General features: G+C 46.4%; 3 protein-coding genes across 3 annotated transcripts; all 3 read right to left on the reverse strand.

The window, feature by feature from the left end:
- Window positions 1-1601: 1601 nt before the first annotated feature.
- On the reverse strand, window positions 1602-3009 carry LOC1268261 (lipase 1). Its single transcript, XM_061645536.1, has 3 exons — window positions 2926-3009; window positions 2129-2845; window positions 1602-2037 (listed from the first exon to the last, which is right to left on the reverse strand). The coding sequence occupies exons 1-3, from the start codon at window positions 2986-2988 to the stop codon at window positions 1660-1662; spliced, it is 1158 nt and encodes a 385-aa protein (XP_061501520.1). The 5' UTR covers window positions 2989-3009; the 3' UTR covers window positions 1602-1659.
- Window positions 3010-3425: 416 nt separating this feature from the next.
- Window positions 3426-7514, reverse strand: LOC1273756 (lipase 1). The gene is made up of 3 exons (XM_003436339.2): window positions 7271-7514; window positions 4076-4786; window positions 3426-4004 (listed from the first exon to the last, which is right to left on the reverse strand). The coding sequence occupies exons 1-3, from the start codon at window positions 7475-7477 to the stop codon at window positions 3624-3626; spliced, it is 1299 nt and encodes a 432-aa protein (XP_003436387.2). The 5' UTR covers window positions 7478-7514; the 3' UTR covers window positions 3426-3623.
- A 1485-nt stretch (window positions 7515-8999) lies between these two features.
- LOC1273757 (uncharacterized) lies at window positions 9000-18140 on the reverse strand. The gene is made up of 6 exons (XM_312768.6): window positions 17800-18140; window positions 13852-14586; window positions 13352-13759; window positions 10392-10697; window positions 9563-10267; window positions 9000-9479 (listed from the first exon to the last, which is right to left on the reverse strand). The coding sequence occupies exons 1-6, from the start codon at window positions 18001-18003 to the stop codon at window positions 9066-9068; spliced, it is 2772 nt and encodes a 923-aa protein (XP_312768.6). The 5' UTR covers window positions 18004-18140; the 3' UTR covers window positions 9000-9065.
- Between the last annotated feature and the right edge of the window lie 4187 nt (window positions 18141-22327).

Consider the following 22327-nt stretch of genomic DNA (forward strand, 5'->3'; position numbering starts at 1 on the left):
CTGGCCGAAGATAGACACTGATATCGCTGAACTTGTAGCATCTTGTAACGCTTGTGCATCCGCAGCGAAATCACCCCCACACGCTAGCCCGGTACCATGGCCTGAGATAACTGCACCGTGGCAACGTATCCACATCGATTATGCTGGCCCCATCGACGGTTTCTCCTACTTAATCGTAGTCGATGCTTTCTCTAAATGGCCAGAGGTAATAAGGACTGCCAGCACAACTTCCAAAGCGACCATACGAATCCTTAATACCATGTTTGCGCGATACGGTATGCCAGTAACCCTTGTTAGCGATAATGGTCGCCAATTCATCAGTTCCGAATTTGAGGATTTTTGTATTTGTAACGGCATAGAGCACCTCACATCCGCCCCGTTCCACCCTCAGTCTAACGGGCAAGCGGAACGCTTCGTGGATACATTCAAGCGCGCCATAACCAAAATCACGAGCGATGGAACTGCGATAGAAGATGCACTTGACACGTTTTTACAAACATATCGCGCCACGCCAAATCCTCAAGTGCCAAATAACGAAGCGCCAGCGACAGTAATGTTCGGACGACAAATTCGCACTTGTTTAGAGCTTATACGCCCTGTGCCTAAACCGCAAGAAACCAATAACGATGAGCAACGACGCAATTTTGTCCCAAATGATCTAGTCTTCGCAAAGATTTACTCGCAAAACGGATGGAAATGGAAGCCAGGAAGAATATTGCGGAAATGCGGCAATGTAATGTACCGTGTTATGACTGAGGACCATAAGATTATACGAAGCCATATCAACCAACTACGTCGTCGGGTCCCTTCTAACCAGCAAGCCAGTAAGCGTGATCAACACCTTTTGCCGCTACATATTCTCTTGGATGAGTGGAACCTTACGCCTTCGTCGTCGTCACCTGATTCATCGTCATCATCGTCCTCATCGTCTCCATCGTCATCGTCGTTGTCGTCACCGTCCGATTCAGCTCCGAGTAATCTATCACCGTCGTCCGCTGAATCATCATCTTACAGGACCGTGTCCCAATCATCAGCATCACCACCTCCTGAACGTGATTGCATCCCTGAAGAGTCACATCGAGGAGCACAGCCGGTACCACCACCACGCCGCTCTTTTAGAGATAGAAAAGCACCACGTTGGTTCGACCCGTACCTGCTGTATTAAAAGAAGGGAGATGTTGTGGGAACGCAGCCTCAGCAGCGCCAGCTGCTCGACGTCGACATTCGCCTGTCGACTATTGAAGCACGATCGTGTTGAGTGCCTGAGTGTTCCCGTATTGGCGAACAAGGACCGGAGCCGCACGAGAGTTGATACCGAGCGCTCAAGGGCAACGGACGGTTGCACACCCACACACCAGTATTCGCGTATCGTCCTATGTGTTATTTAACGTGTTTCCTATTAAGTTTTAAATAAAGTGTAAGAATCACAACAGATAGCATGAAAATCAATCTACGTGTGACCGGTGCGTTTAGGATAGGATTACCAGGGTGCGAAGATTCACTTCTAGTGTTATTTAAATGTGAGAGGACAATGTTGATAAACATTGTATTTAATGGCCATGATGAAGTACTATTTATTCAACGAGAATGTATTTCTTTGATTTCAAAATAGTCATGTCCTATACACCGGACCCACCTCGATAGCAGTTTAACTTTTCTCTAATTGTCGTAAAGCTCAACCAGATCAGTCTGCAGATTTGCCATGATTTTAGTATAAAGGACCGTTCTAATGCGCTTGGCAGCGATAAAATCGAGATGGGTAAATTTTTTACCCCCGACAGCGCGTAACTCGCGAATGTTCGGCAGCGCAGCGGTAAACTTTCGCACATTTTTCGGATGAATGATCCAATCATTCATGCCGTAGTAGATGTGCACCGGGACGTCCGAGGCACTAAGGTTGTACGGCACGACGATGCGATCCACGGCACTTTCCTGGTACGGTCGAAATATTCCATTCTGTATGACCTGGTGGTAATGGTAGACCTCCTTAACCGCTGCCCCGGACGGACAGTGACCAACCAACGATTGAATGGCATTCTGTAGCAGCCGCACATAGTGCGTTGGAGAAAGATAAAATAAATGTCATCTTTGTAAAAAGTTTTTTTTACACGCACCAATCCATACGCACCGTATCGAGTGATTCCGGATTGGGGCCAAACAGATTATCAAACAGCACGACGCACGGGTTTCTCTTCGTCTCCGGTGGACACATCGTTTGCAGCATGCCGCTCTGCTGTTCCGACCAGCGCAGCAGCTCCACCAGGTTCGTAGTGAACGCGAGTGGCATGATAACTTGCGCATTATCGACCAGCGAGTTTAGCACCGGGCTGCGCACACTATCCAGCAGCACGGACGGCGCGAGCGCGTGTGCCAACCGGATCTTGCGGTTGTACGCGGGCCGGCTGCTCGTCATCACGAAGTAAGCCGTAGTACCTTCGGAGTAGCCGATGTAGTAAATTTGCCCGGCCGGGTGTTTCGTGTCGTTTAGCATGTAGTCGATCACGGCCGGCAGATCGTAGATGCCCTTCTCGTGCCAGGTAAAGTTCCAGAAGGCCGCATCGCTCGGTGACAGCTGCACGTGCTGGCGGGAGTAGCGATTGCCGCGCGTATTGATCAGCCACACGTCGTACCCCGCTTTGGCCAGCTGGTAGGCTAGCGCATCCTCCGGTCCGATCACCAGCCAGTCGGCCGAGCTGCCGAGCAAACCGTGCACCAGCAGTACCGGCAGCCGGTCCGGATCGGGGCCCTGCTTTCGTGTTATCCGATGAACGCCGAGCTTGTAACCGTCGGCTGTTGTGACCGTGTACGTCTGGCCACGGTAGCCGTACTTGCTGATGAGCTCTATCTGCAGGAAAGTTAGTGCCATTCGGTTTAAGCGAGTGCGCAGGCACTGACCGTTACGCACTGACCACGAGCACTACTTACCGATGTAAGTTGACCATCAATTCTGCTGATGACAAACTTCCCGTCGGTAGCACTAGTTAGCATCAACAGTGTTACGGCGAACGTTAAACAATTTGTAGACATTGGACCAACTGTGTGCGCTGTCAAACAGATCGACCGGTACAATCGAGAACCACAAGCGTACGAGCGATTCTATTTGACTGATATTTCATAGCCCCACAAACATATATAATGAAGAGATTTGGAAGCACTAATCTCACTGCCGATCGGTAATTATTCCGTATAATAATATCAAAGGTGTAATTGGTCAGCTGCTGTGTTGGCCTTTCTGGTTAGGGGTGCGCGCACGAGGCTCCATTTTAGTGGTAAACTAAAAATAAACGCTCCAATTGACTAACGGTCCAAAAACTATATAAATGAACTATTAATTTTAGACTATTTAGTGTGTGCAATCCAAAACAAACGACAAGTCCAATCAAAAAGGCTAGATGTTTCTAAAATGAAATTGTTTATTTCAGATCAACATTTTCCGACTCATCGCCACCTAAACCTGTCCACATTGTACACAGTATTAGTAAACTCAATTTGTCACAATTGAAACACAAGTCAGTCGAAACAGTAACAAACCAATCACGATTTTACCTTCAATAACATTAACATTAAACATTATAATTACATGCCGTCACCACACCGATACGGTTCCGGACAATCCAGTCTTTTCATAAGTCGCGCAGCTGCTCCAGAATGCTGTCGTACACGAGCGCACGCACCCGTTTGGCCGCCACAAAATCGAGATGGTTAAAGTGCGGATCCTGCACCTCGGTCAGCGAGACAACGTTCGGCAGCTCAGCCGCCAGCCGCACCACGTTGGCCGGTCCAACCATCCAATCGTTGAGCGCGTAAAACAGGGCAACCGGTGCGGTGACGGCCGACAAATTGTACGCCGGCGGCTGTTCCCGCCCGTAGTGGGCCAGGTTCTGGTCCGGCCGCTCGTAGGCGAACTGCTGGAAGCGGCCGCACCGATTCAGCTGCGCAAAGTGTAGCAGCTGCTTGCTGGACGCACCGGACGGATTGTGCCCGGCCATGATGTGCTGTGCTAGCTGTGCAGAAGGAAAGAAAAGGCAAATCATTAAACAGGGAATATATGATATGGCACCCTGTCCACACCTACCCGATCCGTGCCGTTTGGGTTCGGTCCAACCATCTGCTCGATCAGATGCACACAGATGGGCCGTGCGATACGCGCCGGACACAGGGCCCGCTGCAGTGCGTACTGGACAGGGTTGTGGGGCAGCACCTGCCACATGCCGATCGCGTCCAGGAAGCACTTGACGGCGGGACCGTTTTCCGCCAGCCAGCGGAAGATGGGACTGCGCACCTGCTGGACGTAGACGGCCGGCGAGAGGGCGTACATGCGGGCAATTTTCGCGTTGTATTCGGGCCGGGTGGAGGCGAGCACGAAGAACACGGTCGTACCCTGCGAGTAGCCGATGTAGTGGAGGCGCCTTGCCCCCGTCACGGACAGGACGTGATCGATCGTGGCGGGCAGATCGTAGTAGCCCATCTCGTGCCAGGTATAGTCCCAGAACTCGCGGCTATCCGATGATAGGTGGGTGTGGCGCCGGCAGTACCGATTGCCGCGCAGATCGGCCAGCCACACGTCGTGCCCCTGGTCGGCCAGCAGGTAGGCGAGACTGTTGTTCGGCCCGATGATGAGGAAATCGGCCGAGCTGGCAAACAACCCGTGCACGAGCAGCACCGGTAGGGAATGGTCGGATTTGGTGCGCATCGGAGGGATTCTCGTCAACGTTAGGATGTAACCGTCGGCGGTGGTGATCTCGTGCTGCTCGATCGGGTAGCCATACTTACGGATCAGCTCAGACTGTGGTAGTGAAAGGGTATTAGAAGACGTATACGTATGGAACAGTTTCAGTACACTGAATTTTTGAGTACATATTCAGCGCCCCGATAGTTATTGGCATCAACTAACAGCGTTGATAGGAGTTATGCCTTTATCAAGATACTTGCATCAGAGTTATTAATCTGATTAACAATATGTATGTCTTTGCTCCTGGAAGCTGATATTCGGCCTCAGCACAATTTTTCGATCGATCCGGCTGTCATTTTGGTGTCATTTGACACTCATTTCGCCGCCAAGGTGTTCATTTTACTGGTCTTTTTGAAAACTGGTATACCATGACACTCACGAGCAAAATGAACTATGCTACAAAAATTCGATCGTTCCGCTTTGTATGGCGAAAAATCATCGCGTATGGCGTATGGCGAAACTCATTGAGCTGCGGAAATTATCGAATATCAGAAAAATGCCATAAATCAAGGTTAATGGTTTTGAAAAACGTTATGTAAAAGCAAGTTGGTAATTGTTCTGGTTCTTTTTCAATATTTTGGGTGATAAAAAATCATTTATTAAATATTTTAAAAAATGGTTTGCCTACACTAAGTGCTGAACTCGATGGGAATCGACTTCATGCAGGAGTATGAAAGAAATAGTTATACTGTCAGTTTTACGTGAGCGCCTATCGAATGTTTTCGATCGAAAAATTGTGCTGAGGCCGATAGACATGTTCAGCGAGTTGTAGATTCGTTCAGGCATATAATAGACTCTTTCAGCGAGATATACGGCCTCAGCACAATTTTTCGATCGAAAAAATTCGATCGATCCGGCTGTCATTTTGGTGTCATTTGACACTCATTTCGCCGCCAAGGTGTTCATTTTACTGGTCTTTTTGAAAACTGGTATACCATGACACTCACGAGCAAAATGAACTATGCTACAAAAATTCGATCGTTCCGCTTTGTATGGGGAAAAATCCGCGACACATTGAGCTGCGGAAATTATCGAATATCAGAAAAATGCCATAAATCAAGGATGATGTTTTTGAAAAACGTTATTTAAAAGCAAGTTGGTAAATGTTTTGGTTCTTTTTCAATATTTTGGGTGATAAAAAATTATTTTAAAAATTGTTTACCTGGGGGCCAGCTTCATGTACACCTACATGTTATACGAAAAAAAAAACACATAAAAGAAAAAGTTATACTCGGCCTCAGCACAATTTTTCGATCGAAAAAATTCGATCGATCCGGCTGTCAATTTGGTGTCATTTGACACTCATTTCGCCGCCAAGGTGTTCATTTTACTGGTCTTTTTGAAAACTGGTATACCATGACACTCACGAGCAAAATGAACTATGCTACAAAAATTCGATCGTTCCGCTTTGTATGGCGAAAAATCCGCAACTCATTGAGCTGCGGAAATTTTCGAATATCAGAAAAATGCCATAAATTAAGGTTAATGGTTTTGAAAAACGTTATGTAAAAGCAAGTTGGTAATTGTTCTGGTTCTTTTTCAATATTTTGGGTGATAAAAAATCATTTATTAAATATTTAAAAAAATGGTTTGCCTACACTAAGTACTGAACTCGATGGGAATCGACTTCATGCAGGAGTATGAAAGAAATAGTTATACTGTCAGTTTTACGTGAGCGCCTATCGAATTTTTTCGATCGAAAAATGGTGCTGAGGCCGACTGTCAGTTTTACGTGAGCGCCTATCGAATTTTTTCGATCGAAAAATTGTGCTGAGGCCGATAGAATTGTTCGGAAGTAGGCGTTGACATGTTCGGTTATACTGTAGAGCTGTCACTTTCGCACCCCTTGGACTGCAGCTTGGATCATTCTCATCAGAAGGTAAACAAACGGTTTTTGCAAAAATATGTTTGTTTTAACTAATTCATGTATTAAACAGCTTGGGGAATGATTATTAGCTACTTTTAGGACTTTTAAGAATGAAAAATTGAACCCTGCGGCACAGTGCGTAAACAAAACAAATGACAGCACTACAGAATCGCTGAACATGTCTACGCCTACTTCCGAACAATTCTATATCTCGCTGAAAAAGTCTATTATATGCCTGAACGAATCTACAACTCGCTGAACATGTCTATATAATCCTCGAAAACCCTGTATATTCTCAGTGTAAGTACTGCCAAAACATGCTGACACGCGGCAACCTTAATGCCGGAAGAAAACTCGTCTCGTTTCTTGCTTGCTTGCTTCGACCGTCACGATAATGGCGTCTCTTCAGCTTTATCTTTTCATTTCCCGCCCAAGTCTTGATGGCTATTTCACTGAAACTTTTACAACTAACCTTGACCTCATTGTAAAACCACTCTTGTTTCGGTCAGAAAACCTTTCAAAATATGACCGTTCCGCACCTACTCGTTTCATCACACTAACACTGTACGCCACTGCACACTAAAAGCTACCGTAATTGATTGATTTGGTAGAACCATCCGGTCGGTCGCTCGCGCGGGATGTCACTACTAATGCACGAACAAATAACTCACCGTTTCCAGCATACCGTCTTCTTCGTCAATCGCGAATACGGTTGGATAACCGCCGAACGCATCACTCGATCGTGCCACTACCCTCAGCGGAAGGGTCAACGTACAAAGCACCAAAATGTAGGGCCACCAACTGCTGCACACTGCACTCCACCGGTAAGGCCAGATGCACTGGGCTGCTGCTGCATTTCCGTAACGAACCACGGCCATTTCTGCACTGAATCGCCATCCGAGCGATCCGAGCAGTGGGCAGTTGCTCGGCCACTGGTCGCTGCGCTGTGGCTACGCTTTCTTCAGCCCGAAGCTGATTGCAATTGCAGTGGCGGTGCATCGGCGTCGACAATCGGTACTGTGTGTGTGTGCGGTATGTATCATGGTCAAGGCAAGCGAGCGGGAGATCAGTTGTCCTTTGCCTTGACTCGGAGTAGACTTTTTTTCGCATTCGTTCGCAAGCGGGGCAAGCGTTCAGTTTGTGGTGCGCCTGGCTTGTGTTCCGGCTGTGAGTGTGTAAGAGCAGTTGGCAGAAGTATATATTTTTGGAATTTATGTATAGTAAGATTTCATAATTAATGTTACTATCATGATTTATTTTTTTTCTTATTAATGATTTATTTATTATTTATTATTAAAAACTTATTATAAAAATGTCCCAAAAATGTCTCATCAAATGTATTATAATTATAACAATGTCCCAACTTCTTGAAATATTTAATTCAGCACATTCATCGACATTCTTTATCGCGGCATAACTGACCTTCGCGACCTTGTCGGCCTTACTTGTTTGTCAAGTTTGTGTTACTGGATACCTGAATTGTCAGCTGTCGCAACGCTACCGAGGGACCATCCAAATGGGAATCATTAACCTTTTTCTACTAAATTAAATAAAAAAAAATCTTTATCGAATTATGTCGAGAGAGTATTCCTCAATAGATACGATTGAAGAGATTTTGATAAAATTAAACCCATTTCTTCTTCTCTCTCCTTATCACTTCTACCCCTACTGTAATAATGCCGTAATAAAATGCGCACATCGATATGAATCGATTGTACACGAACAGGAATTTAAATCAACATTCCACCGCACGAATCATCTCAGCATATCCGTCTCCGCAGTTACGCGCAAATCAATTTCAACAAGGTAATTTTCTCCCAATTCTTACGACACTTGGGTACACCGCTTCAACTATCGCGCAAGTCTCTCGAGCGACATGAGAACGATACGCGTCTGTTCACGAGCGTAAAAAGGAGAGAGAGAGAGAGAAGCAAACGCAAAAAAAAACAACAACAAACGAACGATGATGAGCGTAAACCATAGCAATGCCCGATCGTTATCGCAGCTAATATCGCCCGTGCGAATGCAAATATAGATAATGCTGCTGCTCTAGCACCGCCTATTACCCCTCACCGCTGCTACCGAACACACCGAACGGGGCCCGACATCAAATCGAAACCCCGTGAAACCTGGGGCCCGATTATCTAATCACTGCAATTGATTGCAGTGTGCAGCGATTAGAGGAAGTAGTTACCGATCATGAAAGGTACGAGAAGGCAAGCGGAAAAGGGGGAGGAAGGCGAAAGGTGTCGGTTCTGAGACGATGGTGATTGCCAAGTTGAAAGTTCAACTTGATTCCGGTCGCGTGCGTGGACTGTCTACGTCTGTAGGCTGTCTGTAGTCATTCTAATAAGATTACAAGAACAAGATCACACAAACAGGAAATAAAAAGAGTCCGACTTCTTTGATGTATCACAATTTTCTTTACTTCTACACTTAATCATTCGACATTTGGCGGCTGCAATCCTATCTCGCCCGCTTCCTTCCACTATCGTTCGATCGTTCCCGCTCCTCCAGACTGGCCAGTATGTGCTCGTACACCATCGGGCGCGCATTGATGGCAATCGTGAAGTCGAGATGGTTGAAGTTTGCATCCTCCACCAGATGCATGGTCGGCGGTGTCGGCAGCAGCTTGGAAAAGTCCACCGCATCCCGCGGATCGATCAGCCAATCGTTCTGCGCGTAAAAGATCGTCACCGGCGCCGTAACTGCGCTGAGATTGTACGCCGGCGCATTCCAGTGGCTGTAGCGGAGGGTATTGTTGCGCCGACCGTAATCGTACTGGCGGAATTGACCCGTGCGCTGCAGCTGGGCGTAGTGGAACAGCTGCTTGATGGAGGCGCCGGCCGGATCGTGCCCAACGAGGATCTGCATTGCCATCTGGAAGTGGTGGATCGGGTTCGGGTTCGAGAAGCACATGAAGGAAACGATTACCGAACACTACTACCACTACCGCTACTTACCATGTCGGCCATCTTTGGATTCGGTCCCACCGTTTGGCTCACTACCTGTATGCACAGATTTTCCGGATCGGTCATGGGGCAGAGCAGGCGGGCCAAACCGTACTGTGAGGTCAGGTGCGGCAGGAACTGGTGCACGCCGAGCGCATTGAACAGCTCGTGCAGTGCGTCTATGTTCTGGAGCAACCACTGGACGGGCGGACTGCGGACGCGCTTCAAGCAAACGGCCGGTGAGAGCGCGTACATGCGGCCAATCTTTTCGTTGTACTCGGGCCGGCTGGAAGCCATCACGAAGAACACGGTTGTACCCTGCGAGTGGCCGATGTAGTCGACCTGCGAGGCACCGGTCTGCCCCAGGATGTACTCGATCACGGCGGGCAGATCGTAGTAGCCCATCTCGTGCCAGGTAAAGTCCCAATAGTCGTGCGAGTCGCTGTCGAGGCGCGTATGGCGCCGGGAGTACCGATTGCCGCGCATATCCGCCAGCCACACGTCGTAGTCCCGGTCGGCCAGCAGGTAGGCGAGGCTGTTGTTCGGCCCGATCAGCACGTAGTCGGCGGAGCTGGCGAGCAGTCCGTGCACGAGCAGCAGCGGCCGCGGGTGGCGTTGCGTTCGCGCCGGTATTCGAGTGAGGGAAATGACGTACCCGTCTGCACCGGTCGCTTCGTGGCTTTCGACCGGATAGCCATACTTGGTGATCAGCTCCGACTGTAGAGCAGGAAGCCGAAAGACACAAACAATCATTTTTTCTGAACACCTCCGCATAGAATCACAAGGACTTGCCAGTATTAAAATAACACTTTAAACATTAATTTGCACATTTGCACCTTACCGTACTCAGCGCTCCATCCTCTATATCGATCGCAAAAAAGCTGCCAACGTCGTTGGCATTCTCTGAGCGCACCTCGGCAGATGCTGCGTCGGCGACACTGGGCGCTACACCGAGCAACACGATCAGCGACGACGACAACAGCAGGGTCAGCGGCATGACGGCTATCATGGACCGGCGTGTCACAACCGTACGTTCTAAGTCGGACGCCATTCTACTACTGACAAACCCCGTAGTAAGTACAACCGATCGGAAGGAGAACCGCTTCACTACTACGCTACACACTGGCCAACAATTCTGATCTAATACCTACGCTATCATCATCCCGTGATCGGGCGTTCTCACAAGTTCTCACAAGCGTGTGCGCCAGTGCGATATCGCGATAGGGGAAGGGCGACGCAAACACGGTTTGTCTCAGTGCACAACCGGGCATCAGTGACTAATCGGTTGGAATCTTGTGTGTTTTTTTAGCGATTTTAGCGAAAGGTAAACTACAAATACATTTTCATAACAAATAATAACAATTTAGAAGGTGGAAAGCTTGAAAAATGCTGTGAAAACAAATTATTTGATGTTTTGAAATCGCTGCCAACGGTTGTTGTGACGAGTCGTACGAAATCGATCAAAGTGTTGATATGGTGATATGATGCATTATCCTGAAACTCACTTTAGCTGGTTAATTGTTTAAGTCGCCTTCAATAGTCACCATCATTAAATAAATGAATTTATTATAATTCATTTCAAAAACTAAGATGAACGTGCAAAGGAACATAGTACAACACTTAGTAGCTAGCTCGCGCGTAGCTCATCGCGCTCATACGAACCTTGGAGCTTTCATAAAGCTCATTCGAGTAGAGCTTTCGGTAGGGCTGCTCGATTGAAGGGAAGCACTGTGCTCGAACGACAGTAATGTGCAGTGCATTTGACACACGGTTTAAAGATTCGATTTATTTATTTGCCCAAACTGTAGGGTTTTATTTGTGATGAAATTTAAAGTAAAAATGAGGCCGAAATTAATCAAAAGTCAATATCAATACATTGCTACTATGAAATGCCACCAAACTTCAAGATGAAATGCTGAAATATTGGATAAGATTAGGACAAATTATGGGCTACGTACTGATAGCGTGGTTGCGAGGCTGTGCATTTGAGGCAAACCGTGGGTTCATTAGTTGCAGGAACGCACAATCAACCTATTTGGAGCAGTGAGTTTAGATCGGATTCACCATTGATGCAACTATGGGACAGGCTGAACCTTCTTTCACCCGATTCCGTACCTAATTTGCTGCAACAAAGGGACGGAATAGCTTATGCTTTTTTACACCAGTCGAAATCGTTGCGCCTACTGAACCTACTTATACCATAAGGGACGACTCGAACGAATCCGGGTCGCTCATCACTAGTTCGTAAAAGTGGTAGTTTTGGTACGATCTGATCTGGAAGAAGTTCCTGTTCTCCGACCAAACGAAATAACAAGATCCAACACCGTTGAATCGTCAACTGATCATCCTAAAAATATGAGTGCAAATAAAACGATTAAATTCCAAATCAGTCAGTTCTGATTAGTGTTGGGAGATTCGAGATTCAATCCCTAGATAGATTCGATCGGATCGGATCCCATTTGTGGGATTTGAGTCCCTTTAAGATTCCATTGCAATAAGATTGGAATTCGATTGGGTTTGGGATAAGATTGCTATTGGACTGGAAAAGCGATCGGATCGTTATTGCAAAGGGAATAGTGAACAGAATGCAATAGGAATTATTGGAATTGCTTCGCACCACTAGTTGTTATGAAGCACAAGATCATCGATTATCTATCAAGGTTATTTAATTTGTTGGCTTTTCTCTGTACGCTATTCGTGATAGCGTGGTATAGCCTAGATTTTAATTTTTTTGGGAAGGGGTTATCAACTTAATCGTCAATCAATTCATCAGTCATCATCAATCAATATCAATGAAAGTTCAATAAGAGCGATATTTATTAATTTCTATGTTATTTTATTTTATGATCGCACTAAGTAAACTTATTGGGCAGTAACATGTTACATAATAATACTCAACAATACACCAAACACAACAGCGCGCTAGAATGTGGATTACAATTATGTTGCTCTGTTAATACTTGTATGCACCATCATGCGCACCTCAACGCGAAATCTTTGAAATGGAACAGAATGTTACGCCCTTGTAGCCATGCTTACATCTGAAGCTTGTGTTGCTATCAATCACAAACGTACGTACACTTCCTGCGCTCTTTAACTTTTACACCGACATGCCCAGGTACCGGTTATACGCTTGGCGCCCAGCGCGTAACATTCCGTTTTCATCGATCCATCAGTCTTCCCGGCCGATAGGAAGAACGCCTATGACATAATACTTAGCGACCTCCACACTGCCGCACCGTAATCCTTTGTCTGAACGCTTAACGCTTCACTAATCAGTAAACTTCGACAAAGCAGCGGTCAAATACGCAGCGGGATTTTAGAGCCCACTTCCGGACAGTTAAAGGCCACTTATCCGCTGATCCGTTCGTCACAGTTTGGAAACGAGAAATATTAATCACACCCTTGAAGCGATAGGGGAGCTTTGCTGATGAATTGATGATATGATTTGCTGGGAAGGGTTTCACCGGTTAATCATCAGTCCCCAGAGGGGGGGCTGCAATTTGTAATCATAAACCAACCGATTTGAAGGGTGTCATCTTACACCGAGTGTGCGGTGTGATTAGTGGCGATCAAAACAGCAACAAAAATGGCAGTAATTAAGCGGCAGTTGCATGTGCATGTTGCAGGCACGTAATGTGTGGCCCTTTAGACACACCTCCGCGCGCCAACCACACACGATCATCGTCATCGTCGTACAGGTCGTGGGAATTCTCCACCAATTAATGCCCTAACACCCGGTAGCACTCGATGGTTCGCGATTCGATCGCACCAGCGAGCCCCTGCAGCGGAGCGTCACACATTCCCGGATGTGCGCGGGGCACGCCGATCGTACTGGTCGAGCTCCTGCAGCAGAATGGAGTTGAGCAGGCGGGCCGAGTTCTTGGCCAGTATGAAATCGCTGTGCGTGAAGTGCCGGTCGGCGATCTGATGGACGGCGGCCAGGTTCGGCACCTCGTCGGCCAGCTGCAGCGCGTCGCGATAGTTGATGACATGATCGTTCAGCCCGTAGTACACCACGACCGGTACGGTGGCACGGGTCAGATTGTACAGCGGGGCGGGTGGTGATGCGTGGAAGCCGCCCTGGCCAGTGCTCCGCAGCGGGCTGTACTTGGCGAACCGGGCCGTCCGTATGATCTGCGAGAAGTGGTGCAGCTGGCGGAGCGATGCACCGGCCGGGAAGTGGCCGAGAAAGATGCGCAGCATTCGCTACCGGAGCAACAAGAAGAAAAGGGCAACAAGTGCGTTGAGAACTTGGCAACCACGAAGCTGGCACGCAACGGCTAACCGGAAACACTTACATCGTCTACCTGGGCCGGGTTCCTGCCCGCCACGTCGTACAGCAGCTCCCGGCACACGGTCACATTCCCATCGGCGCACACGATCTTCACCAGCGGCGCAATGAACCGGCGGTTCGGCAGGATCTCGCGCCGGCCGGCCGCGTCCAGCGCGGCCACCAGCGGATCGGCCAGCGTCACGAACGTGCGCACGATCCGGCCCTCCAGCCGGTACATGTACACCGAGGGCGAGATGGCCTGCATGTCGATCAGCTTCGCGCTGTACTCGGGCCGCTCGGACAGCAGCACGAACAGCACCATCGTGCCCTGGGAAAAGCCACCGTAGTGCAGCCGGGCGGCGCCGGTCGCGTTCAGCACGTGGTCGATCAGGGCGCGCACATCGTACAGCCCGATCTCGTGCCAGGAAAAGTTCCAAAACTCACCCGCGCGTGCGTCCGGATCGTGGTGCAGATGTTTGCGCGAGTAGCGCGTGCCGCGCGCGTTGCCCATCCACACGTCGAACCCGGCATCGGCCAGCAGGTAGGCGAGGGCCCGGCCCGGCCCCATCAGCACCCAGTCGGCACAGCTGCTCAGCAGCGAGTGCATCAGGAAGATCGGTGCGTTGCGGTGCGGTCGGAGCGGCGGCTTGCCGGATGCGGCTCGCCGGCCGGCGATGCGGTACAGATCGAGCAGATAGCCGTCCTCCGTTTGCACCTCGTGGATTTCGATCTCGTACCCGTACTTCCACACCAGCTGGGGCTTGAAGGTGAGAGGGAGTTGACACAAAACACGGAGCATTAAATTAGTGAGCGAACAAAGCACTTTAGACGGGTAGACGGTACACACACAAAAAAAGGATTTGACAAAATTGATAAAATCAGTAATTAGGTGAACGACACCACGAATTTGTTGCAATAACTGAGCAAGGTTTAGATTAAACAGCCCTGACCATAGTTAACATTTTGACAAAATTGACAGATTTTGGTTCATGCATTGGTCACGCCACTATAGAAAGTAGACATTGAACTTGGCAATACTTTTGATGGATATTTGGAACATGGGGTGGCTTATATACGTGGTCCAATTAGTTTTGATCATGATCTGACACGTTAAATATCAGCTTCTCGTTTGCGGCAATGTGTGGCAATAGGCGAACTATGAATCTAAATTTATTCTGTTTGTTGTCTGTACATTACTTTAAAACCATGCACATTTTCAGGGTTTAAAGTTGTGTATCGATAAGGAATTTTAAATATGTCCTTACATGTTACTGAATAAGTCTCTATTATTTGGCTTCGTCCCAAGAGTTTTGAGACAAATGATTCAAACACATTAGCAGAGAATAGAGTATCACCATTACATCGTAATATCTTTTAACACTGAAATTTTCATTGGAGTAAAGATAAAGTTTTTGGTGAAACAAAAAAAACTGAACTGTTTTCCTTCAGGGCAGTGGTGCCCTCAACACCTTTTTGATATCACTGATGATCTTACACTGGGGGCCGGTCTCGTGATACAGTCGTCAACTGGTACGACTTAACAACATGCCCGTCATGGGTTCAAGCTCCGGATGGACTGTGCTCTCATACGTACGACAGACTATCCTGCTGTGGATTATACATAAGTAATCACTGATAGCCAAGCCCACAAGTGGTACAGGCAGGCCATGACCGACAACGGTTGTGTTGAGCTAAAGAAAAAGCAGATGTTCTGACGCACTGATGATCACTTTGATGCAACTATTTTTTTCCACTGCTCATTGATATTGAGGAAGGAAGGGTAAATGTCTATAGGGTAAATGTACCTATAGTGGTGGTAGTACCAATAGTGGTGGTATTGCACCAAAATGCCGTTCATACGGCAAATTACAAGTAATTAAGTTATTTACGTTAGTGTGAAATGTTCTTTAGCCTTTTACAAAGGTTTTAAAAATTAAATGGGGCCATTCCGTTACTTAGTGACCGAAAAATACATTATTTTGTGAAATGTGTTAACATTTTTCCAAAATCCTTAGCATTTCATAACGAAACTCATTTTTCTGTTAACGTTCTAAATGACCACATAACCACGTAATTACTAGTTTTTCAACATAACTGTTATGAAATGTTATTGTTTTACTAAAGTTATTTGCCTTTTTACCATATTTATGCATTCTTAAGTGTTTTTTACCATAGTGCCATTATAGGTACACAAAACAGGCATGTTCCAATAGTGGTTATAGTTATAAAATCAATGAAAACTAAAATAAGCAACAGAAATGAGTTTTATGAAGGTAATTTACCAAAAACAGGCCAAAATTCGCTTATATGGCTGAATGAAAAATTGACTTTGAAGTCAAGCACACTCTTCCGGGTGTAGGTTGACGACAGGTGTGATGCAGTACTTTAGTCAATAGTTTCATTGATCAAATTTATACATTTTTTACGATCAAATTACGCAAGAAACCTATATTATGGCAGTAATCCTTGCTATTCATACGAAAACAGCTTCGAAACTAAGTTTCATTGATATAATACACCGTTTTTGATGCATCTTTGTTTACCACCACTATAGGAACACAATACGACGGCTATAGGAACCATACCACCATTATAGGTACAACGGAGCAGTCACAAAAATATGTATTTTTTTCGTAAATTTTATGTATTTCATGATAAAAATGGTTGTGATTGCGTAGATAAAACATATTCCAATTGGTATGTGTTAAAATATTCTGAAATTGTCCTTCCTGACACCTTAAATGTATTAAAACACATCTGTACCACCACAAATTGCACCACTATTGGTACATTTACCCTATTTTTTATCACACTTTTACTGGAGATTATAGGAGATACGTAGTTAGATTTTCCTACAAATTAATTTAATTTTGGAAATATCACAAAACCATCAATTTCACTTTGATGTACTGAAAGCCTACAACCAACTATCTTTCGCGGATCAGTCACAGGTACATTAGCTGTGTGCATTGTTTCTTTATTTGTATTTCGGGATCAAAAGCCACGAAGGAAATCGATTTGGAACTCAGTTTTATTGCCCCGCTATTGAGGAAATTTACACATATTTTCCAAGCTACTGTTTCCCACCACTTTGCGCTTTAGAATGTTTATAGTCGTCGGTAATCTTGTTCGCTCCATAGAATCGAATAACAGCCTTATCGAATGGGCGTTAAACGCACAGTTTTGAAATGCTTTGGATTAAAAAAAATAGGATTGTTCTTGTCGGGAGCTTCTGCGGCCTTCCCGATTCTCTATCTCCAAAAATATAGATATTAATCCTTGGTTGGAAACCGACAGTGATCGAACTCAAATGGGCCAGGAGTGCTCAGGCGAGAGATTTCAGCCTCCAAGCCAAGCTCCATACAACTTCTCGCTCAACACTTCAGAAAGGGCTACATTCGTGTGACCGCTTAGGGTTGTTCCACTTGTGTTAATCCGCCACTGGCCTCACCTTCCGTCCAATAAAGCCAGAGAAGGGACGGATAAGCTTTCCTCATGTTCGCATGATTTTGTTTTTGTTTTTTATTTTGCAAAATTTAAAACCATTAATTTGATATTATTAAACCAATAATTTGCAACATGTTTAAAGAACAAATAAATTTGGGGCATTGCAATTAAAATGTCTTTAAAACTTGCGAATCATTATTTACTTCTCGAGCAAACAATGGCATTTGATGCCAATAAGGGCAGTTTGTGTGTTGAATTTATTTAAAAAATATTAAATTTTCTTCACACTTTATCTGCTTTTTCCGCGCATTTTTCACACCGAATAACACACATAATGTTCGTTTGCATTATGCTTTCTTTTGTCGTTCTCCAGCATACCACTGTCAGTACTGTAATAACACCATTGTCACCTTACATACTTTGATTACCGGTCCTAGTCCCACAACACTACACCACATTTTGCACAGCGATGAATTGTTACAGAAACCGATCGGACGCTTGCAAGGATCACCCGTTCCGCACTTACCACCGTCAGGTACGCGTCTTCCTCCTGCAAGTTGTTGAACGGTGGATCCTCCTCCACCCTTTGCACCGACCCATCCTCATCGTACTCGTTGCTATCGTACCGGCGCGGATGCTTTTGATAGTAATGGGCCGAAAGTAGCATCGGAAACACTAACAGCAGCAGCAGTAACCGCTGCTGCGGCAGCGACAGTTGTCGGTGCACCATTTCTCAACGCCAAACTCTGCGCGTTTCGTTCACCACGCCGAGCATTCGGATCGCGCGGTCTCGGCTGGTTCGGCTCGGCTGTAGCTGCCTGCAGAACGTTCCTTTCGCTAGCGGTATCGCAATAGAACTAAAGCGGACCGAATGCTTCGCCGGGTACGTTACCCGGTAGCGGCCGCGCATGCTAATGGGCGCCAACAATAATTGCCATGCGGGGGCCAGGTTGCTGGTAGTGGTACCGCCGGAGTAGCGCGCGATCTCGCTCACAATAGGCCACGGCAACCGAAATCATGCGTCGCGTCTTTTCGCGTCCCATTGTCGTCACGTTCCGCCATCGTGTATAGCGTGTTCGGTTTGTATTTGCAGCTGGAGGCCACTCGGAGCCTTTCTACGGATCGGCTCGCGATCGTCGGGGTATCGAGCTGCAACCGAACCTTCCAAACGATCGTGCTGGCAGAGGATCGCTTCTATTGTTATTAGGCATCAGGTTTCATTATCGATCGCTTATCTACTAGCAAGATAAGCTTCATTGTCATCGCCTCTGGTATGCTACTAGTTAGTGGTGATTAATACACGGGCAAGAAATAGGTCAAAGGATCAACCCAAGTCGATACTGGCAACGCCTACCAAATGATGCTTAAATGCCCTATATTTAGAATATATTAACATTGTTATAATCAATGGTGAGATTGTTGCATTTAAGTGGAATTTCTGAGCAATTAAACTCAACGCGATTAACCGGTTGAAGGAAGCTGATGGAAGCATGTGTGCATTCTGGTTGCTGGTTGGTATGCACATCACAATTTAGAGGAACAAAAAACACACTAGTAAGCTTTCAATACTCCATTGCATGCGGTTGCTTCTGTTACTCTAATGTTTACCCCCCTTTGGCCAGCCAAAAGAAGAAGAAAAAAAGTCTTCCTCAATTTGTGCATCATAATACGCGAGTGCATCTTTATTTGTGTGCCCAAAAAAAACCCGACCGTTGATGTGCAGCACAAACATTCAAATGGATGCAAATGAATCAAACCTTGAAGGCTTCGGTCGCGGCCACGAACCGCCGGGCCGAACAAGCAGTCAGTCAGTAAGCCAACCACTCCGCTGTTGATAAGGAACAGAACTGCAAACACTTACATTCAATTCACAGCCTCTTTTGGCACACCAAATCTTCTTGCGACCTGCAAATGTTTACGATGCATTGCTTTTTTTTCTTGTGTTGACTCACGCTCTGCGCCCCGGCGTTTAGCACCGGCTTAGCAGGTGCCGATCCCCCACGTCGCAACGGCTAATCAGCTGGGCTGGAAAATAACGGACGGCGGGCTGGAAGAGCGGTATGTGAACTGATTAGGCCTGGGACGGACGCGGGTTTTCGCAGAACCTGATGACCTTAATTAGTGCCAGGGGACGGGGATCGAACCTCAACCTAACCCAACGACTACTGCTACTACCATCACCTCCACCACCAGCACCACCAGCAGTAGCGAAGGGGTCTTTGATTATAGGTCACAACACTAGCCGGCAGCTCACTGTTGCTGCTACATTCCTTTGGAACTGACCCTTCGCCAGGAAAGCGAGACAAACACTCACACACACAGTGGAAAACACCCCGCTCACAGATCAAAATCACGTGCCAAACCGTACGCTGCTTCTGCCGGCCTTGACTGGAACACGCGTGCGTTTCTACCGATCAGAAGGGGGATTTAAAACAATAATTGAAAATGAAAATTATCACCCCAACGGGGTGGAAGTGAATAGAAAAACACATGAAGAGAGATAGAGAGCAAAAAGCAACCCTTCACACGCGATCGATGTGTGGGTAAATAATGACTGATGATCGAGAGGTGCGCGAACAAAATCAATCATCAAACTTTTAGTGCCCAGCGCACCAATTATCCTTTTAGCCGGTGCGCCGGAACAATGAACGGATCGCGGGGGGTGCAACAGCGAACAGCGGCGACGGGAGAGGCACCCCATTTGCATTGTGCACTTTATGCGGAGGGGCAGGGGAGCCCTAATAGTGGCCACGGTGCGAAGAATGGGAGAAAGACCACGACACACGATTGGCCAGCAATAATAATAGTAATCATATTGGAGCATCTTCCTCTGGCGGCTAGAAGGTTTTGTTCGCTCAATTCAGACAATAAGACTACTTTGGTTGGGTGCCAGTTCCGGACGTCAGGTAAACTCTGCCGGTGCACATTTGCTGGTAAGGTCGCATCGTACCTCGAAGCAAGGCCACCCGAGCTGAGCACAAGCACGGTGGGGGGTGACGCTGTTTCTGAAAACAGTTCAACAGTTGAAAAGACATTCCTGAAAAGACATTGAAAAGACGAACAAAGAGACTGCGATGCGGCAACCAGAAAGAAGAAGGAGCAATTCGAATCCTCTTCCTCGATGATTTTTTGTTATAATATTTCCAAACTTTGTAGCGGAATTTGGGGCAAGTGTGCCATACGGGGCAAGTGTGCCATACGGGGCAAGAGTGCCACCAAGCATTTTCCTTAACAACTTTAGTTTAGTGATCAATTGTGTATACAGTTGGTTGCTTTCCAATGACTAGGTATACTGAGCCGAATTTCATATAAATCAATCGATATTTCTCATTGTTTTGAACTTATTTATATTGAGTTTCAAAATTGAGCAGAATATTATAATTTTTTAATCCAACCAAATAAGCTCTCAAAAATCATGCGAACAATCAACCGAGAAAATTTTTACACCACCGTATAGCTGAGAAAACGTTAAATTTTTTGTGGGGTTAGTTGAAAAAAACTTTTTTTTGTCACTGAAAAATTCAATTTCAAAAAAGTTACAACTTTTGGGGCAAGTGTGCCATCTCTGTTTGGGGGCAAGTGTGCCACCATCTTTCATAGGCGCGAGCTGTCAAAAATGTAAACATTGTTGTAGCGTGCTGCGGAATGCTGCGCTATTGTGAGCGGATTCCACGCCAGAAAAACAGAACAGTAACAAACCATATTGTGGTACAGTTGGTGGTCAAAAAGGGTTCATTGGTGACTAAATACATGTAGGAATACATACACTAGTGGTACAAACGTAATAATTTCCAATTATCTAAGAAATACGGTTATTTTAACCAGGTGGCCGTCTTGCCCCATACGAGTGGCACTCTTGCCCCATAGCCCAAAAAAACAACGTCTTTTTGGACCCTTTTTAAAACGCTTCAAAAACTGTTTTATTTCCACTTTTTTCAAGCGAAACTCATTTATAAGTGAGGAAATAGATGTAAAATGATTATGAGATTTAAATCGGCTTTTGAAAAACACGTTTTAGTGAGTTATAACTTGAAATGCTTAAGGTGGCACACTTGCCCCAAGTTCCGCTAAATTGTCTCTTCCATTTTAAATCCTTTCGCGATCAGTTAAAAAAGGAGTCATAAGCAACCACGTGCGTGCGAAATTTGAAATATCCCGGCGCCGGGAATCGCGCCCGCAGGATAAAATCCGTTAAACTACCAGGGCAGCATGATCGATAGGAGGATCAACACACCCGTTGTGGCGCTATCGCCAACTCGCCGCCATCCTGTCGCCATTGCTTAAGGCGGCGCTACTTGCACTAATGGCGGCGTGAAACAATAGCATCGGCAGTTAGTACACCTCCTTCGAGTACAGTATGGCGAGCGATGCGGGGAACGCTGCTGATTGGTTGCCGTGTGTTTGCCATGGTAACGGCGGTGTACGTTTGCTGCACGGATGCTCCACGCTGCAAGCGATCCTTCGATCCTGTTACCAAAACATCGATTTTGGTTATCAATTTGCATCGCCGACTCGACGAAACGAGTGAGAGAGAGAGAGAGAGCGCGCGCAAGCGAAATCAATCAAAGCGGCTGCAGCCGCCTACTCTCTCCCTCGCATGTCATCGATCGTCGTTGTCGCTAAACACGCGGCCGCAACAAAAAAAAATCAGCAAACGAGCGATGTAATGATAATTGCATCAATAAACAATTATGAATGTGATTAACTGTTTCGGGGCAGGCTGCGATAGAGGCGATCAAATTGAAGCCTAATATGGTGTATGTGTGTGTGAGCGAGGGTTATGTTGCCTGTTAAAGCCATTGATAGCCACCGAGCTACCACCGAGCACGTGCCCCCATCGCTTTGCCCGCGCGATCATCATCATTAGCGATCATTAGGTGGTGAGAAATTAGTTATTTTTCTTTCCCTTTTGTTGCGCCATTCGTTTCTTTGGCAGTAAAGCGTCCTCATGCTATGCTATGTTTATGTGGCTATAAAATGATTATTCGCATGGAATTTTGCTTTAAAAACAATAATTATACATTGAATTTGATTTAAAGGTAGTGAAGATTCGC

Source organism: Anopheles gambiae, chromosome 2 (genome assembly GCF_943734735.2).
Source record: "Anopheles gambiae chromosome 2, idAnoGambNW_F1_1, whole genome shotgun sequence".
Taxonomy (NCBI): domain Eukaryota; kingdom Metazoa; phylum Arthropoda; class Insecta; order Diptera; family Culicidae; genus Anopheles; species Anopheles gambiae.

What these genes read in the sequence shown, in the direction of transcription:
- LOC1268261 (XM_061645536.1), bottom strand. Translation starts at nt 2,988, where the DNA reads ATGCTAACTAGTGCTACCGACGGGAAGTTTGTCATCAGCAGAATTGAT. An exon ending in TTGATGGTCAACTTACATCG is followed by an intron (nt 2,846 to 2,925) that starts GTAAGTAGTGCT and finishes ACTTTCCTGCAG; the next exon opens with ATAGAGCTCATCAGCAAGTA. An exon ending in ATCCGGAATCACTCGATACG is followed by an intron (nt 2,038 to 2,128) that starts GTGCGTATGGAT and finishes CGGCTGCTACAG; the next exon opens with AATGCCATTCAATCGTTGGT.
- LOC1273756 (XM_003436339.2), bottom strand. Translation starts at nt 7,477, where the DNA reads ATGGCCGTGGTTCGTTACGGAAATGCAGCAGCAGCCCAGTGCATCTGG. An exon ending in AAGACGGTATGCTGGAAACG is followed by an intron (nt 4,787 to 7,270) that starts GTGAGTTATTTG and finishes TCACTACCACAG; the next exon opens with TCTGAGCTGATCCGTAAGTA. An exon ending in ACCCAAACGGCACGGATCGG is followed by an intron (nt 4,005 to 4,075) that starts GTAGGTGTGGAC and finishes CCTTCTGCACAG; the next exon opens with CTAGCACAGCACATCATGGC.
- LOC1273757 (XM_312768.6), bottom strand. Translation starts at nt 18,003, where the DNA reads ATGGTGCACCGACAACTGTCGCTGCCGCAGCAGCGGTTACTGCTGCTG. An exon ending in AAGACGCGTACCTGACGGTG is followed by an intron (nt 14,587 to 17,799) that starts GTAAGTGCGGAA and finishes CTCACCTTCAAG; the next exon opens with CCCCAGCTGGTGTGGAAGTA. An exon ending in ACCCGGCCCAGGTAGACGAT is followed by an intron (nt 13,760 to 13,851) that starts GTAAGTGTTTCC and finishes TTGCTCCGGTAG; the next exon opens with CGAATGCTGCGCATCTTTCT.